General features: G+C 62.3%; 2 protein-coding genes across 2 annotated transcripts in view; both read right to left on the bottom strand.

The window, feature by feature from the left end:
* The window catches only part of MAD1L1 (mitotic arrest deficient 1 like 1), a 148,432-nt gene extending 136,860 nt beyond the window's left edge, over nt 1–11,572 (bottom strand). Inside the window, exons 1-9 of the mRNA XM_004705883.2 lie at nt 11,514–11,572; nt 7,619–7,781; nt 7,184–7,324; nt 6,404–6,583; nt 5,856–5,980; nt 5,068–5,149; nt 4,843–4,973; nt 4,647–4,761; nt 3,417–3,478 (exon numbers count right to left, since the gene is read on the bottom strand). Of these exons, the coding sequence (XP_004705940.1) occupies nt 3,417–3,478; nt 4,647–4,761; nt 4,843–4,973; nt 5,068–5,149; nt 5,856–5,980; nt 6,404–6,583; nt 7,184–7,324; nt 7,619–7,768 (986 nt within the window). The 5' untranslated portion in view covers nt 7,769–7,781; nt 11,514–11,572. The remainder of the gene's footprint in view (nt 1–3,416; nt 3,479–4,646; nt 4,762–4,842; nt 4,974–5,067; nt 5,150–5,855; nt 5,981–6,403; nt 6,584–7,183; nt 7,325–7,618; nt 7,782–11,513) is intronic.
* A 1,061-nt stretch (nt 11,573–12,633) lies between these two features.
* Nucleotides 12,634–16,901, bottom strand: MRM2 (mitochondrial rRNA methyltransferase 2). The gene is made up of 3 exons (XM_004705884.2): nt 16,852–16,901; nt 15,399–15,688; nt 12,634–13,848 (listed from the first exon to the last, which is right to left on the bottom strand). The coding sequence occupies exons 1-3, from the start codon at nt 16,899–16,901 to the stop codon at nt 13,406–13,408; spliced, it is 783 nt and encodes a 260-aa protein (XP_004705941.1). The 3' UTR covers nt 12,634–13,405.
* Nucleotides 16,902–17,306: the final 405 nt, after the last annotated feature.

A 17,306-nucleotide genomic window follows, 5' to 3' on the forward strand; every position in this document is an offset into this window, starting at 1 on the left:
GCAGGGCCGGGGGCCGGGGGCTGGATGGGGCAGGACAGGACAGCATCAACCGCTGTACTCTGAACGGCAATCATGGCTCCCATCACTGGGGCCATGAGAGAGCCTGGCCAGCCGTCAACTTCTTCCTGAGCACGAGGCCAGGTCACCCCACGCTGCCCTCCTAACTAGCCTAGACAGCTGTCACCTGGCCAGCTGCAGGCAGCCTGGGCAGCTTCCAGCTCAGCCCTTGTGGATGTCCCGCCCAGACATGGCGATGGCTCAGCACTTTGGGGTGGGCGCTGAGGCCAGGCTGCTCTGAGCCGACAGGCAGGTGTCCATGCAACAGACTCAGGACAGGACCAGGGGCAGCCATGAGAGGGGCCGGGGACTTTGTCACAAGAGAGTCCGGAGTCGTCCTGGCGGTGGAACCCTTACACGCGGCTGGGGCTGCACTCTGCCTGAGAAGCCCTGGGGTAGCTCTCCTTGGCCACAGGAGCATCTCTGTGCATCCAACCCCCAACCCTGGCCATCTCCAGTGGGGGCCCGTCGGCAGGTCCTCAGGAGGCCAGTGCGCCCAGCCCTGCTCCACATCCATAGACACAGGCAGCAGGGGCTACAAATGCACACAGGTTTGGAGGGCCATGTGGCCGGAGCAGGCCGTTTGAAAGGCACGTCCCTGCCAACTGGCCATTCCTCTGGGAAGCAGCCTGTTAGCCAGCACAGCCCTTCTCGCTGCTGGGAGGTCAGAGACCAACCAGCCCGGCCAACCTGCTGCCCTGTCAACCCTCACCCTCTGCCCCGTGTGGTTTGGTGTCTGGCCGGCAGGCAGTGCACTGGTCAGTGGGGCCCTGGTCTAGTGCCTGTGGAGACTGTGAAGAGCTGCTGAGGGCCCACCCAAGGCAGTGGACAGCTAGCCAATAAGGCGAGGTTCACACTGCCCACGGAGGCCTCTAGCACTTTAATGAAGTGCAGCGGGGCCCATCCTGGGGGCTCTCTGGGGAGAGACTGCACCAGGGACCATGGCTCCGAAGGCACTCCTGCTCCCACGCCATGCCACGCCACAGCTGGTTAATTAAGCGGCGGGTAACTACTGTAAGCCTCCCAACTTGGGTCTTTTTCAGAGTGCTCTGGTCCCTGCCATTTCTGGAGACCCACGTTAGAGTCCGTCCGTCCATCAGTTTCCACTGTGAGCTGGGGACGAGTCCTCCAAGCGAGGCTGAGCCTCCCCTCTTCACTCATCAACCCTCTGCCACATCCACACGCCGTCCAGCCCTACAGGATGGAACAGCCTGCCCATGGCTCCCCAGCTCTATGGGAGCAGGAGGCCTCATCTCTCCTGGGCAGTGGCTGGTGGGCCCCAGGCTAAGCTGGCTGTTCGTGGGTCTGGGCTTAATCCACTGTACCACCAGCCCCTGCATGTATTGGGGTCATCTTCAATTTCTCTCTGGGAGTGCTGGTGGGTCAGTGATGGACAGCCAGACACCGCCCACTCCTCGGGAAAAAGAGGAGGCTCCTCGTAAGGACTGCCCGCACCCAATGCCCATGCAGCTGCTGTGTGCTCGGCATCGGTGGCAGCGGGTGTGACCTGGCATCGGTAAGTTTCTCTCAGCAATGCCGTACATAGCACTCCCAATCCTGCTCACACTCTGCAGAGCGAACCCCTACGCAGGGCAGTGTTTGGGTTGGTTTTCTGCACTGAGTGGCTCCTGGGTCCAGTGACCCCCTGGTGGCACCATCCCATCTGTTTCTCCAATGGCCCTGGGCCCCTAGCTGCCACCAAGTGGGTCATCAGGCCTCACAGCTCTGCAGGCAGGACCGCTCCGGGGTTGGAGCGGCCCACGGCCTCCTGGTCAGCGCCGGGCACCCCCTCTAGGACCCCATAGCTGGCCTTTGCCCCATGGGGGACTGGCAGATATGTCGGTGACAGCTGTCATGGATGCCCTGGCTCAAGCTGGCCCCCATCTACTCCTGGGCTAGGCTTTCATCCCAAGGCGGCGGCGCTGGGACACTGCCGCCCACGAGGGTCTTCTTGCCTCCTTCACTTAGGTGGGTTTCAGGACTGAGCCCCACCTTCCTCCCTTTCTCAGTCCCTTGGTCAGTTCTGCCTGGGCTGACAGGCCGCCTGGACTCTCCTTATAGAACCTTCAATTCCTGCCCCCAGCAGCTCTAGGCCTGAGGCCCACAGCCTGCAACGCTGGGGCTGCCCACCACCTAGTGGTGGACGCTGGGACTGCGGGGCAGAGGCATGGCTAGGCCCCCCACAGGGAGCCCCCCACCCTAACCTGACAGACAGGCCCACCACACAAGCTGGCTTCCCAGGTCAGTCAGCTGGCTTCACTCAGGTCTGGACGGGCCCGCCCGTGAGCAAATGTGAGCGTATGCACGTGTGTGTGCAGAGACCTGAGGCATGGGAAGGGGCCTCGCAGCCCTGCTGAGCACCTCCGGGCAGGGCAACCCCACCCACTGGCATCGCCCTGGAACTAGTCCCCACCAGTGAACCTGCTTCTCCCACAGAGACCCCAGGCCACACGGAGCCTCTCAGCACGGCGTCCTGCACCCTCTGTCCACCCCATCCCTGGCAGGGACCGCATCCCCACACTCAGCAGGTGAGGCAGGCCTGCCTGGCCACACACCTCAGGACTGCACCACAGTGGCCAGCACACTCAGGGCCCTGCACAGGCGGGGCCACACCACCCTGGGCGGGAAAGGAGGGGAGGCCCTCCGAAGGTGGACCAGCCCCTGGGCTGACTGCAGCCAGCAGGTTCCAAACAGCAAACCCAAGAAGTCCAGGAGCTTCTGGGAGGGACACAGCACCCCAAGGGCCACACCCTGCACCCCTGGGGCTGGGGCCAGCAGGAAGCAGGACCCTCGGGCTGGCTGACTGGGGGGTCCTGGCTCCAGGGGAAATAAGAGAGCACTCGCTTGTGACCAGGAGCTCAAACAGCCCCGAGGGGCAGTGTAACAAGCATCAGGGTCAGGGAGCAGGAGGACAGCACACTGCAGGGCCCAGGTCACGGGCACGGACAGCATTCCGAAGCCTGGGCCACAGGCAAGAGGCCACAGGCAGGCAGGGCAGCACACCTGGCCGGGAGCAGCTGCAGGACCATTGGAGACAGATGCGCAGAGGCCCCCAACTTGGACTGGGACAGAACTGGCCACAGCTGCTGACCAGAGAACGAAATGGCTGGCAGCACTGACCACCTGCCACCCCACATCCGCTCACATGCTGGCAGCTAGCTTGGCAGCTACGGGGGCCTGAGGAGACAGTGGTCACCCTCCATTACTCATCAACCACCTCAGCTCACCCTGCTGGAACTACAGCACCAGCCCCCATGCAGGGTGTGTCCCCAAAGCTGCAGGCACTCCCAGCAGGGGAGTCCCCTTTCAAGCTGAGTGCCCCAAGACCGATGTGTGCCCAGGGGAGCACACCCACCTACCTGAGCTGCAAACCGGTTGTCTGGTCCAGCTGCTCCCAGCTCTGCAGCCTTCCCAGCAGCCTCTGCGGGACACAAACACCCAACCAGTGAGTCATCCCCGGCCTGTGCCCAGCATTCTACCATCCTCCTATCCTATCCGTGGACCCCACGATCAACCACCCATTACCTACTGACTGCACACCACAGCCACTTAGCTCTCTGCAATCACCCTCCTCTACACACTGGTACTCGCCTCCTCCCTACACTGTCGTCACCTCCTCACTGTCCCCTCCTCCCTGCACTGTCACCTCTCACTACACTGCTACCCCCTTCACCGTGCTATGGCTCCTGCCACATCGCACACACAGTGACAGCGAATTGCCGTGTCCACTGAGCTCAGCCCAGGCCCAGCTGCTCCCTGGACATGAGCCCAGTTGTCGGCAAGGTGACGTCTTGCAGGCGTGCTCACTGCACTGCTGGGGCGGAGGGATGGCAACTGGGCCACAAGGTGTGTGCCACTCACCCATCACTGGGGGCCTGACGAGCAGCACTGAGGGTCTGAGAGGAAGGCACTCTGCCCCCAGGTGGTGACAGACAGCAGTAGGGTGCCAGCGCTAAGGGCTGAAACAAGCCTTAAGGTCTGGACAGGTGACCTACTTATTGGCTGCCCTTTCAAGAACCAGACCAAAGCTGGCTGTTACACTGATTACACCATGTTTCTGGGTGGGAGTCGGTCCCCCCGCAGCCCCTGGGCAGCCTGGCACGTTCTGTTTTGATACACGTCAGCCCCACCCTGAGCTGGCAGCACATGGCCGAGGTCGAGAGAAACTTCTGAAACCTGCTGTCAGGAGACCGTGTAAGTGCTGAGTCTGCTCATTCTCGTCACCCCCACGCCCGTCCTGGTCTCTGAATTAGGGCAGGTGCCCAGAGAAGACAAGCGGCCTGAGGGCAAACACTGTGCCCCCCACCCGCCTCCAGCACCAGCTTCGGGCTCCGGGTCCTTCCCCGCTGCACTCTCCACGGGAAGGCCCTACCCGGCCTCGCAGGCCGTGTGACCCTCTGCCAGGTGACCTGGTCTACCCACATGCTCTGCAGCACGGAAGGGCCTCTTGGCCCTTATTCTGCCTGCCACACTTGCAGCAGCTTCCACACATGCAGGGGTGGCCAGCGGGACCACAGACCAGGGGCGTCCTGGTCCCCGGAGAGCCGGCTGGAGGCTGAGTGGAGCGTCCCGCAGCCGCCCGGCCTCACCTCCTTCTCCAGCTCCAAGGCCACCAGCTCCTCCTGCAGCTTCTCCTGCCGCCCGAGCCGCCTCTGGAGGCCCTCCAGCTCCTCCTGCAGCAGCCCGCTCGTCTCCTTCATCTCCCTGTGGGTCGGGGGCAAGCCTCCATCACCCAGAGCCCCAGACCAGGGTCACCACCCGCCAGGCCCCACCCCGCCCCCTCACCTCAGGCGGGCGTTCTCCTCGCGCAGCTGCTTCAGCTCGCGCTCCGCCTGGGGGAGCCGCCCCAGCTCCGCCCGCATGCTCTTCAGCACGGCCGAGTCCTGCTCCAGCAGGCACCGCTGCTGCTCCAGGTCCTGCAGGTGAGAGGGCTCACAGCACAGCTCCACAGCCCACCACCCCACGCAGAGGTGCCTGCACCAGCGAGGAGGCACCAGGAGTGTCCCTCACCTTGATCTTCCGCTGGTGCTCCTCCCTAGCGTCCTGGGCAGCCTCCAGCTCCTGGACCTTCTGATTGGCTTCCTGCCACTTCCTGGGGAACAAGGAGGGACCGTGCTGGGGCAGGAGTGACGGCATCCACGGATGGACACACGGGCACACACAGATGGTGCCCAGAGCAGGTATGAGGACACACACAGACACAGATCCACACACAGATCCACACTGGCACATACACTGACACACGCAGATGGTGTCCAGAGCAGGCGGGAGGGATGCCTCTGGAGTGCACACACAGGTGCACACAGACACACATTCACACACACACACACACACACACACACACACACACACACGACACCAAGTCACATGTTGATCCACACAAGCTGTCAGATGCACAGATTCACACGCACACACAGACATGTACATAATGAGCCCGTTTGTACACACACCCACGAAAGTATGCACAGGTGCAGAGCCACACGTATGCACAGACATGTACAGATATGTACGCATACTCTCACAGGCGCACACACAGAGACCACTGACAGGCCACACCCAGACATGCGCAAGCTCTCTTCCCCCAACCAGTCCCAGCCCCCCACTCGGTGGGCCCAGTGCTCTTCGCAGGAGAGACCACACAGGAGCCTCACAAGCTGGAGCTCCCCGCTCCTGGGCAGCCACACGCTCAGAGCACGTCAGAGACAAGTCCCCCAGAGCTGCTGCCCCAGGCACACTAGGCCCTGTGAGCCTTCCCAGGCGCCCATCCCCAGGGCCCTGCTGAGAAGCCGGCCTCCCACCTGTGCTGCTGGTCCAGCTGCTCCCTCAGCTCCTCCTTCTCCGACTCCAGGCCCTTCACCTGCCTCTCCTGCTCCATCACGCTCCACTGCAGCTCCGACAGCCGGCCCTTCAGCACGTTGATAGTCTGAGGGGTGGTGCACAACCTCCCGTCAGCGACCCAAGACCAGGTCTGCCACGGCCTCACCAATCCTCTGTCCCCTCCTGTCCATAGGTTCTCCCTCGGCACCCCACCCAAGATGCTGGGGACACAGCCAGACCCTGGGAAAGGCCATCATGGGGCAAGGGGTACAAAGGGCACCACCCAGGATGGCTGGACCGAAGCCCGTGCGCCTGTTCCCTGCCCCTCGCACAGGGGCATCCCTCAGGTCTGCTCCTTGGGCCTGTGTCCCTGTCCCAGCTGCTCTGGGCCGACCAGCCCTTCCCATGCTCCTCTTCTTCACCGTGAGGCACTGCAGGCTCCAGCGAGTGGCTGCAAGGGCCGGTGGGCACGTGAGGACAGCGGGGGCACGGCCCCCTGTCACGTGTCAGCCCCGAGGAGGCAGCTCACCTCGCCGGCCTCAGCCAGGCCGTCTTCCTTCTCACGCAGCGTCCGGCGGGCGGCATCCAAACTCTGGCGGCACGAGCGGCCACGCTCCAGCTGCTCCTTCATCCTCTCAGCCGCCTCGGCCTCACGCTCCTCCAGCTGCCGGATGCGCGTCAGCAGCTCCTGGTTGCGGTCGACCTCACGCTGCCGGAGGACAGAAGGGTGAGGGAGAGCAGGACAGGGGCCTCAGGCTGAGAGGGCAGCCAGAGATCCGCTGAGCAGGCTGGAGCATATCCGGGCACCTCAGCAAGGGACCGGGATGCCCAGAGCCTTGCCAGGTCCCCTCCAGGGCCCTGGCCTTAAGCAGACACTCTGGGCAGGGGCTCAGTCCCACCAGCCCCAGGCTGCGTGGGACACCTGTGCAACCCCGAGCATTACAGTGTGGACGACCGGCAGGGAGGACCTGAGGCCGCAGCTGACCCACCCTGGAGAGCGCCTGTGCTTCTGCTGCCCCAGCAGGGACCCCAGCCACCACCACCACTGACGACGTCAGTGTCCCTGCGAACGAGTGCCCAGGAAAATGTGTCAGTGTCCCCGAGGGCACGTGCCAATAGCAGGACACTTGCTAATGGTCTGTGCTAGGGCCTGGGTCTGGCCCGAGTCACTCTTCTGGCCAGGCCTCAGGCCACCTGCCCACGCAGCAAGGGAAGAACAGGCTCAGGGGCCACACCTCGGCCTCCTGCCCCTTCACCCCCCACGGCTGTCTGGCAGGCCCACACAGACACCTGGGCCATCTGCACCCACCTCGTAGTTGCGGGCGCTGGTGGTGGCGGCACGCTCCAGCTCCACGCGGGCCCGCTTGTGGCTCAGCTCCATCTGCATCTTCTCTCGCTCCACCTGGATGACGTGCGACTGCGAGCGCAGCTGCTCGGCCCGCTCCTCCAGCTGTGGCAGAGAGGGGCGGGCCTCGAGGGGGCACCCTGCACCTGCAGACCAGCTGCATCCCTCACTCCATACCCACAGACCCCCTCCCTGGCCACACCCCTCATCCATACGCATAGACACCCCCTCCTTAATTACACTGCTCACCTGGCACCAGACCCCTCCCCAGCTGTACCCCTTAAATCACACCCACAGGACCCCTTCCCAGCTGCCCCCCTCACCTTTCACCCATAAACCACCCCCTCCCTAGCTACACCCCTCACCCACAGACCCCCTCCGGGGGTGGCGGGGCCTCACCCGCATGTTCTGCTGGTACTGCATCTGCAGGGAGCCTGACGCAGAAGTGCCAGTGTCCAGGGCTGGCCTGCCCTCCACGCGCTGTGAGATGAAGTTGTTGAGTGACCGCAGGGAGGACAGGACTGTGGTGTTCTCACCCAGGTCCTCCATGACCACCGTCTTCCTGCGGAGAGACAGAAGAGTTCAAGAGAGGCCGCCACACCTACAGAGCTCCAAACGGGCCTGCCATCTGCGCCAACCCACGGCCGCCCAGCGGGTCAGGAGTGGGCCGTGCTCTGAAGGCGCTCTCGATGGCTGGCTTTCTTGGAAGTGTACGCCCAGCCTTCCTTCCAAGTCGCCCTGCACTGGGAGCACCAGCCTTCCAGTGAGCAGCTGAGTGCACGACGCTGGGAGCCCCACAGCCCCGGGGTTCCCAGGAGACCTCACGTCCAGGCAGCAATAAAGAAGAGCCCAGAAGAGGGCCTGGGAAGGCACTGACAGCACAACACTGCCCTCGGGGGCTGTTCCAGCAGGGCCGGGACACTGCCACAGCCAGGGTCACGGCGGCCAAGACGCTGCACCAACTGCAGGAGGGAGTCCCCCTGCCACCTTCAGCCTGAAGCTTCCGGGGCCCCAGGCTGTCTGAGGCTGTAAACCAAGGTCTAGAGACCAGCCATGTGGACCCCTTGAGAGGGCCACAGGCAACACGTCTGTGCAGGACACCGTCCTCATGACACGTCCTGGGGACAATGGAACCACGCTTCAGTCAGCTAGAGCCAAAGTCCTCCCACCACCCAGGGCGAAGAGCTGGACCAGAGCCCATCCTTCAGGCCCAGGGACCCTGTGCTGAGAAACTTGTAGACCCAGGGAAGATAGACACCAAGACACCAATGGGCCAGGAAGCACAAGCTGAAGAGAAGACCTTCCCCCACAGCCGACACAGAGAGAGACCCTTCCCCAGAGCCGACACACAGAGACCCTTCCCACAGAGAGACCCTCCCCCCACAACCGACACAGAGAGAGACCTTTCCCCCAGAGCTGACAGAGTGAGTAGGTGAGCTGGTACCCTGGATTTGGACTTCTAGCCTCTTCAACTGTGAGGGAATAAATTTATATTAAAGAAGAAATACAAAGTGACAGCGAGATTGCCCCCAGATGTGTGTGGGCGGTAGGGCCACAGGTGCTCCCAAACCCAGCAGAAGCCTGAGAGATGGGCCTCACACCAGAAGAAGGTGTGGCTGCCTAAAAGGGACACCTCGTGCCCCCAGGGCAGCACTTTGCTCTGATACCCGCAGGTGTCAGATTGAAACCCCTTTCCACCTCACCTCCCAAAAAAGAAGGTGACGAATCTTGGGGCAGCTGCTGAACTCCCCTCCAACAGGCCCCGGCCTGGCTGGAGACCTTTTCTCCTCACCTGTGCTGTCCTGTCCCTCACACCACACTGACAGCCCCTGGCTGTGAAGAGTGCCTGCTCTCCCCATCTCAGTCACACTGTGAACTGACAATGGGTGCAGGAGAAAGAATGAGCGCCCCCACACTGTGAGCCCATGATGGCAGGCAGGCAGAAGGTGGCAGGCTGTTCCCAGAAACCCAGCCAGGTGACAAGACCAGACCGTGGACAGGTCTAGGAAGAAGTTCAGCCAGAACACTCCTTAGAAACGAAGAGATGGAGGGGAGACTTCACCCCGCGTTCTTCAGACACGTTGTCAGGAGAGACCAGTCCCTGGAGATGGACGTCATGCTTGGGAAAGTGGAGGGGCAGCAAAAAGAGGAAGGCCCTTGATAAGATGGATGGACACAGTGTCTGCTACAATGTGCTCAGGTGTAGGAGTGGTTGTGGTGAAGGCAAGACTGGGCAGCGTGGTTCTGCTGGGATCACGCTGGCCTGATGGGCCTGCAACAAGAGATCTGGGAGAGACCTTTTCATCCCCATGAAAGATCCAGCAATACAAAAAAGCATATTGTTGAGAATGAGGAGGTTGGAGCAGAGACCCCCAAACCTATCTGTAGACAATGGGACAGCCCCTCACAGAAGGGCTGCAAAGAAGGGATGAGTCCACCAGGGTGAAGCACAGCACTGAGGAAACACACACTATTCCTCTGGTTCCTTGAGGCTTCCTCACCCCCCACTATCATGACCCAATCCTGCCTTTTACTTCGGGTTAGACCGGAGCATGTGCACAGGTACAGATAAGAACTCGGGATACACGGAATCCAGGTCAGATAAACCCCTCAGGAACAGACAATGGGAGTAACGATACCTGAGGGTACAAGGAAGGTGGGGAGAGAGGTGGAAAGCAGCACAGGGGAAGGGAAACAGGGTCAGGGTGAGATATGAAAATAATAATAATTTATAATTTATCAAGGAGTCGCCAGGGTGGGAGTCGGAGGGAGGGGAGGGGAGCTGATACCAAGGGCTCAAATAGAATGTAACTGGAAAATAATGATGGCAACACGTACAAATGTGCTTGATACAATGGATTGATTGCTGTAAGACTGCATGAGCCCCCAATAAAATAATCTTAAAAAACAACAACAGACACATTCTCTTCTCAGAGGTGACCACCTAGAAATGACACCTGACAGCAGCCCGGTCAACAACTCCATCCTTCTGAGCCCAGAACTGGCCCACCCAGCACGAGCCTGGGGCCGAGCGTCAAAGGCACGCATTTCCAACGGCTATCCTCATCCCACGGGGACCTACTCAAGCCACCAGGGCCAGACACCCCTTCACACCGCGACAGTCGCCGGCATCACCAGTCCAAGCGCGTGGCCGCTGCTGCACCACCCAGTTACGCCAGGACCCTGAGCGAGCGGTGCCTCCGAGGAGGAGCCTGGCCCCCTGCTTCCCAGAGCCTGGAAAACCCACGGAGCGCTCCGCTCTGCACACAGCGAGTCACGTGTGTCGGACTCGACGCCACAACCACCCACAGGTGGCCGGACACACTTTCCTGCTTTTCACAGGACGCAGCAGACTCAGATTAGGGGACCATTGAAAAGGCCCAGGGGTGCAGTTCTGCTCTGAGACCCGTGGGGGCGCCGAGGGTCGGGCCGGGTGCGGCGGTCTTCAGGTGTGTGACCACCTATCTGTCAACAGAAGTGCACACACCGTGAGTTCCCGGGGTGGGAAAACTGCGGTGATGTCACTCTCCTAGGACCCGCAGCTCAGCGGCCCGGAGGCCGTGCGTTGCCCAAGCGCTGTCGCCCCCAACACGGGCCAGAAGCCTGCCCGGGGCCATCGCCGAACCAGGTTTGGCTTGGCCGACAAGCTGGCCAGTCCCAACAGCGGGGCTGGAGCCTTGAGTGGGCGGCCATGGGGGAGGCTGGGCTGGGTCAGGTTGAAATCGGGGTGGGGTTGGGAGGCTGGGACCCCACTGGAGAGGCAATCCCGACCCTGAGGTGCAGGGTCTGGAAGCGAGCAGAGGAAGGGCGGCTGGCTGGGCCCCACAGAAAGGCCCAGATTCAGGAGCATGGGGTCACGGAGAGCGTGACCCCACAGACCGGCCCAGACCCGGGCTCAAAGGATCACCGGGTTCGAGACCATGGGAACGAGAATCTGGCCGGCTGGACCCCACGACAAGCGCAGATCGGGGTGCACGGGGAGCGCGGTCAGGGATCGGGGCCCACAGAAGAGCCCAGATCTGGATGCACGGGGTCACAGCGCGCGAGGTCCCGGCAGGCTGGACCCCAAGACAAGCGCAGACGGGAGCGCACGGGGCCTCGGGGAGCAGGGTCCGGTTAGGCTGGACTCTCAGACGCACGCAGGTCGGGGATCACGGGGCGGGGGGCGGGGAGGGCCGGGATCGGCCCCGAGCCCCCGACGGGCGCAGCCCGGGTCGCAGGTCGGGCGGCTGCAGGGCGCGGGGCCCCGTAAGCGGCCACCTCCGCCCGCTCCGCGCCCGCGCGGCCGCCTCACCTCAGCCGGTGGCTGCAGCCGCCGCTCGGATCTCCCTCCTCGGCCGCCGCCCGCGTCTCGCGAGAGGTGCGGCCGGTTCTCGCGAGACCCGGTGCGACGAGCGCGCGGCGCGTCCTGGGCTCCCGCGTCCGCACCCGGGCCGCCACTCCCCAGGGGACTCGGCGCCGGAGAACGGACACTGGCCCGGGCCGCCCGAGCGCCCCAAGTCCCTCCGCCACCGGTGGGCTCCGTCAGAGGCGCGGCGCCCGCTTCCGTACTGCAGGACGCAGCCGCGCCAACGGTGGCCGCCGCCGGCCACACCTCTTGCACTCTTGGGCCCGTCACTGGGACAGGGACTGGTGCCGGAGCGAGCACGTCCGTCCCTTCCCGCCGGATCCTGCAGCTGAGCGGAAGCCTGGGACGTCCTGCCTCGCGTCGCTTTACCAGGCTACCTTCCGGCAGCTCCGTGGAGCAGGCCGCGCGGGCCGGGCCCGTCCGGAGCAGGACTCCCCGAGGCCGTACACCTTTCTCCCGCGGCGCCGCTGGTGGGTCTGAAATGCAGACCTCTCGGTTAAGGGCCAGGCGCTTAACCACTGTGCCACCAGGGCTACTCTGCGGCGTTCTTCTGGGGGACAGCCCCGGCCCATTATCCGCCTTCCACCTGGGCTCCGCGCTGCCCCTCTTGAAAGGAGCCCTGTGGCGCAAGGCTAAGCTTCAGTCGGTGGGTCCTGTCTCCCCATGGAAACGGAAGTGGGCTCTGCTTGATAAAATCCAGACCTGGACCAGATCCGGGACGCTGCTAGGGACTCCAGTATCCCTCCTCTCCTGGGTCCCTGGTCTAGAACCCTCCCTTCTCCAGTCAATAAACTTCTTGAGGGCTAGGCACACCTCCAGGAGCTGGCTTTTAGGAAACCAGCTTTTTACATCCCAGTGTGTGGAAATGCCGTCATGCAATCTGCACGCTTTACTGGGCATCCCATCCCTGGAGTGCAGATGCACACACCACGTTCAGCAGCTGCAGCAGTGTGGCGTGCACACAGATACTCTGGTCTCTGGAGCCAGAGGGAGGAACCGAGGCAATGTGGCCATCCAGAGGAAGCCAGGTCCCTCCATGACCAAGTGCCCACAGGAGACATACAAGGAGCTTTAACAAACAAATTTATTCTCTGGCTCTGTTGGCTGGGCAGTTTCCACCCACCCACCCTGCCTCTCGTACCCCACATCTGCCTCTCCTTCATCTAATCTTGGTTCTTAGAGACACAGAGCGCCTCCAACACTAATCCCACCTAATGAACAAAACAAGCCCACCCATTCCCAAATGGAATTGTGAGCCAATACGTATTTGGGAGAGGGCAGCACAGACACCGACGGCTCTGGTCTGCTTGGGAGCAGGTGCAGTCACAGACTATGCCAAAGGGAGGACCGAGTGTCTCTGGGACGACATTCCAGGTCTTCTCACTGGGAGCAGCTGGGGTGTGTGGAGCCAGAGGGGGGTTCCATCTCCCAGCTCAGCTCCATGGACACCCCCCCCTTCCATCTCCAGTCTATAATTTCCCCTTTCCAGAGGGTGACTTTTATTAATCCTGCCCAGTAGCTTCCTCGTCTCTTTGTCAGCTGCCAACAAAGACCCCACCTGCCTGTCCCAGCAGCTCTTCACTACGTTTGCTGCTTAGGTGGTCGTGCTGTGCTGTCGGCTGAGTGCTGGGCTGCCAACCACAAAGCTGGCGGTTCAAACCCACCAGCTGTGTCTCCAGAGAAAGATGAGGCTGTCTGCTCCTAAGAACCCCATGGAGGGCCACTGAGTGAGACTGGACTGACAGCAGGCTGCACACCAGGAGGTGTGTCTGGGTGCGAGTCTAGCCACCAAAAGGCTGTGAACACAGTGTGCTGTCACCATGGGGCCAGGTGGACACTCAGTCCTCCACCAGCCCCTCCCCTCTCCGGTATCCCTTGGCCAAGAGATAGACCTCAGCCGACTCCTTCCTGCTGGCCTGGGGCTTCAGCGACCTGGAACTCTGGAAGTCCCGCCTCAGCCTCTCCTCCAGCCGCCGGCTCTGACTGCCAGCCCAGGTTTTACACAGGAAGGCACCCCCCAGCCGCAGGAAGTGGGGCGCCAGGTCCAGGAGGGCCCAGCAGAGGCTGACCAGCCGGTCATGGTCCAGGCCTCGGATCCCTGTGGCATTGGGGGCCATGTCGCTCAGAATCACGTCTGCCTTGTGCCCCGGAAGCAGTTCCTGGATCCTCCGGAAGGTTGCGGGTTCAGTCACATCCGCTGGACACAGGAAAGTCGCTCCTTCCAGGGGAGCTATGGGGAGGAGGTCCACCCCAAGCACGAAGCCGACAGGAGAGCTGGGGTCTGCGGCAGAAACGGGGAGGGGGCAAAATTTACCCCACAAGAACACAGTAACACAGGTCAGACGGGTAAGGGGGCACGGTTTATACCACAAGAACACAGCAACTGAAGGCCAGATGGTGTCGGGTGCTCCTGAGGAAACGGGGGCCAACAGAAGCTAACCCATGTCAGGGTCCCAGGGGCCTCTCTAACAAGCATCTCCTCCGTCTCTCTATCTTCTCAATGAACTAAGAGAGCTAGCTGCCCGTTAAACCCAAGGCTGTTGTCTCTGCTGGAGCAGGCAGCCTCCTCTTTCCCCCAGGAGCGGCCCGCGGGTCCACACTGCCAAGCTTTCCATGAGCAGTCGAGGAGTTAACCACGGTGCCACCAGGCTCCTTCCGTTCCACATGAGACCGATCCAATTCCCCGAGGCTTTTGCCCATTTGTCCATGACGACTCAAAGAGGCCCTACAGGACAGGGTGCTCCTGTGGGTGTCCGAGCCCGTCACTCTACGGGAGTGGAGAGCCTCATCTTCCCAGGAGAGGCTGGTGCATTTGAACTGCTGACCTTGGAGTTAGCAGCCCAACTTGTAACCCACTTAATGGGGGTGGGAAATAAATGAACCAAGAGGTTGACTGTGCATCTTAATCTAAAAGACTCACTCCGTTATTTTTATAAACTATCCCACTGTTTACTGTAAGGACTCAATCCAAACCCAAACCCAGTGCCATCCAGTGGCGGTCCCACAAGCACAGAAATGCCCGCAAGGCCCTGCCTTCTTCCTTCCCAGGGAGCAGACTGCCTCCCATTCTCCCTATGAGCAGCTGGGGGCCTCAAACCGCCTACTCTCACTTAGCTGCCAAAGGCTTAACCCCCGCGCCATCAGGCTCCTGGAGGAAGTGCCCCTGGCTCAGAAAGTATCTGCTTGACCAGGAGGAACGGAGCTGCTGCTCACCAGACCTTCTTTTTCAGAAGGTTCCAGAATTGCGGTCTTGCCCCTCGTTCAGTGCTCTAGTTACAAACACACTTGCGACCTTGGTTTCCTGGGACTGCCACTCTCCGGCTCGGGCCGTGGTGGGAGCCCCTGCCTCACAGGCCAGCACCAGCACAGGCCTCTGGCTCCAGCTAACTGTGGGCCCCAGGGTCACAGTGCCCCAGTTTTGGCAGTGTCGCTAAGGGGTGGCTCCCACTTAGGCTGGCGATCCAGGTGTTCAGAAGGGCACCCACATCTTGCACATAGAAGCGCTCACTGTGCATACCTGCAGACCTTCTGCCCTCCCTAGAGCTGCATCACCAGACCACCTACTGCACCCTAGGAAGCTGCCTTAAAGGCAAATGTTCGTTCAGGGCTGCGTTCCTGCCACTCCTGGGGGGACAGAGCCCGAGTGCTGTTCTGGTTTGGGTTGATGCTTGTTCCCACCACACCCGGCCCGTCCTCCATTCTCTGTACCAGATAACCAGCCCCCAAGTACCTGCCCTCGGGAAGCAGAAGCGGCTCCACGCCCTCCCTGCCACCCCCCATCACCACCACAACACACAGGATACTGCCAGTGTGCTGGGCGGGGAGGCCCACCTGTGCCTGCGGCATTGACCTTCTGCACAGCCACCTGGCTCCAGGCCCCGGGTGCTGCCCCACAGTCCAGCACGCAGAGGCCCGGCCGCAGCAGCTGGTGCCGCTCATGCATCTCCAGGAGTTTGAAGGCACTGCGGCACCGGAAACTCTCCACCTTTGCTGCCTTTACGTACGGGTCCTTCAGCTGCCGTGCCAGCCACAGGTGCTCAGCGCCGGTCCGGCTCCTGGGGCAGCTCTTAGCTGTGTGGAACCTCTGACCCTGAAGGGCCGCCCAGGCCAGCCTCAGGGACCTGGTGAGAGAGCAGAGTGCGCAGGTTGGCATCCCACAGAGCAGCAGGGCTCTGGCTCTGGGGTGGGGGCCCTCTGCCCAACCACCCACTTGTGGGGATGGCATCAGGATGGAGAGGGGACTTGAAAGCAGTTATCCAACATTCCAGCCCCCAGGCCTTTCTCTGCTCACTTCCACCAAGTGCATTGTGACATGTAAGGAGCCTAAAGAGCCGCCCCTGTGGTTTCCAAGACCCTCTAAGAGAGCAGCAGCACAAGGCCTCATCCTCCTCCCCAGCAGCTAGTGGCCCCAACAGTTAAGTGCTGGCCGACTGGCCGAAAGGTGGGCAACTGGAACCCACCCAGAGGAGCCTCAGAGGAGTGTCCTGGCAGTCTGCTTCTAAGAGGCCAGAGCCACACTGGCAGGGGGGCTCCCGGAGTGGGTGTCAACTAGAACTGCACATTCTTGACAAGGAATTCAAGCCGCTGTGCCAGTCCGTCTCCTAAAGGTCGCCCTCTTTCACTGACCCCTGACCTGACCAGGGCGATGTCCTCTAGGGCTGGTCTCTTCTGACCACATTCCCATCCTAGCCACATGCAGAGGGCATCGAGGCCGTGCCCCCTCCGGGCCCAGAGGCACAACTGGTAGCAGAGAAGTACTGCTAACCTCAGATCAGAGGACGGGCGGGCTACAGCCAAACGCAGCGCCACCAGGGCCGCCCTGTGCCGGGGTTAGAGCAGGCGGAATTCCACAGGGAGGCCAAAACCAAGGTTCTCACATACATACACGCACGCTGGGATTGAGGCGCTGATCCACCAAGCCCCATCCCAACCTGCTCTCGGCTTGCCAGAGACCTGTCCCCCAGGAGCCCCCTGACTTAGGGCCGCAGACCCCACGATCCTTCTCTCTCCCCGATGTGCATATCCGCAGCCCTCCGCTCACTCCCCCTCGTCACCTGCCCTGCACCACGACCCACGAGCTCCCGGGGCTCCCTAGGTGACGCGGCCGGCTAGCGCCGGTTTACTATCGACTAAGAGGAGTCTGACCCCATCCAGAGGCGTCAGAAAGGCCTGACACCTCACATCCCGGGAAGATGTTCAGAGAAGCTTCTGAACACTTGGGCGCCGGACATCAGCTGCTAACAAGGTCCAAGGGGAGCCCCACTTCTCGGATAGGGATTCTCACCCGAGACCCCCGCCCCGCACGGGGGCCCAGGCGCGCAGCAGGCGCCCCATGGACGCAACCTGTGTCCACGCCCGCTCCCACAGCCGCGTCGCGCGCTCCCCTGCAGCGCCCGACTCTGTTCCCGCCCCTGCGCCGGCTCCGCCGAAAGTGCGCGGCACACTTCCTTCCCACTTCCGGCGCGCCCGTCGTCACTTCCGGCGCGCGCGCGACCAGAAAGCGAGGAGGGCGGGCGCTTCCGAGCGAAACTTGTGTGGAGTGCGCGGGGTCGCGGGCAGCCGCGCGCGGCTCCTCGGGCTGGGCTCGTCCTCAGCTCGCAGCAGGCGCCGGCGGGCGCTGACCCTTCGGCGGCAGGGGCCCCTGGTGAGCTGCACGGTCTCCCTGGACCTCAGTGCCCTGCCCCGAGCTCGAAGTCCGTCCCCGGGACCCGAGGAGCGGGCCGGCCGCCTTGTCAGAAG

The sequence above is a fragment of the Echinops telfairi genome, unplaced genomic scaffold (genome assembly GCF_000313985.2).
Source record: "Echinops telfairi isolate 266 unplaced genomic scaffold, ASM31398v2 ScPeMD7_5;HRSCAF=22, whole genome shotgun sequence".
In the NCBI taxonomy this organism is placed as follows: domain Eukaryota; kingdom Metazoa; phylum Chordata; class Mammalia; order Afrosoricida; family Tenrecidae; genus Echinops; species Echinops telfairi.

Coding starts and splice junctions, on each gene's coding strand:
- MRM2 (XM_004705884.2), bottom strand. CDS start 16,901: ATGGGGCGCCTGCTGCGCGCCTGGGCCCCCGTGCGGGGCGGGGGTCTC. Junction 15,689..16,851: donor GTGCGGGGCGGGGGTCTCGG/GTGAGAATCCCT, acceptor CTCTCTCACCAG/GTCCCTGAGGCTGGCCTGGG. Junction 13,849..15,398: donor GGTCAATGCCGCAGGCACAG/GTGGGCCTCCCC, acceptor TTTCTGCCGCAG/ACCCCAGCTCTCCTGTCGGC.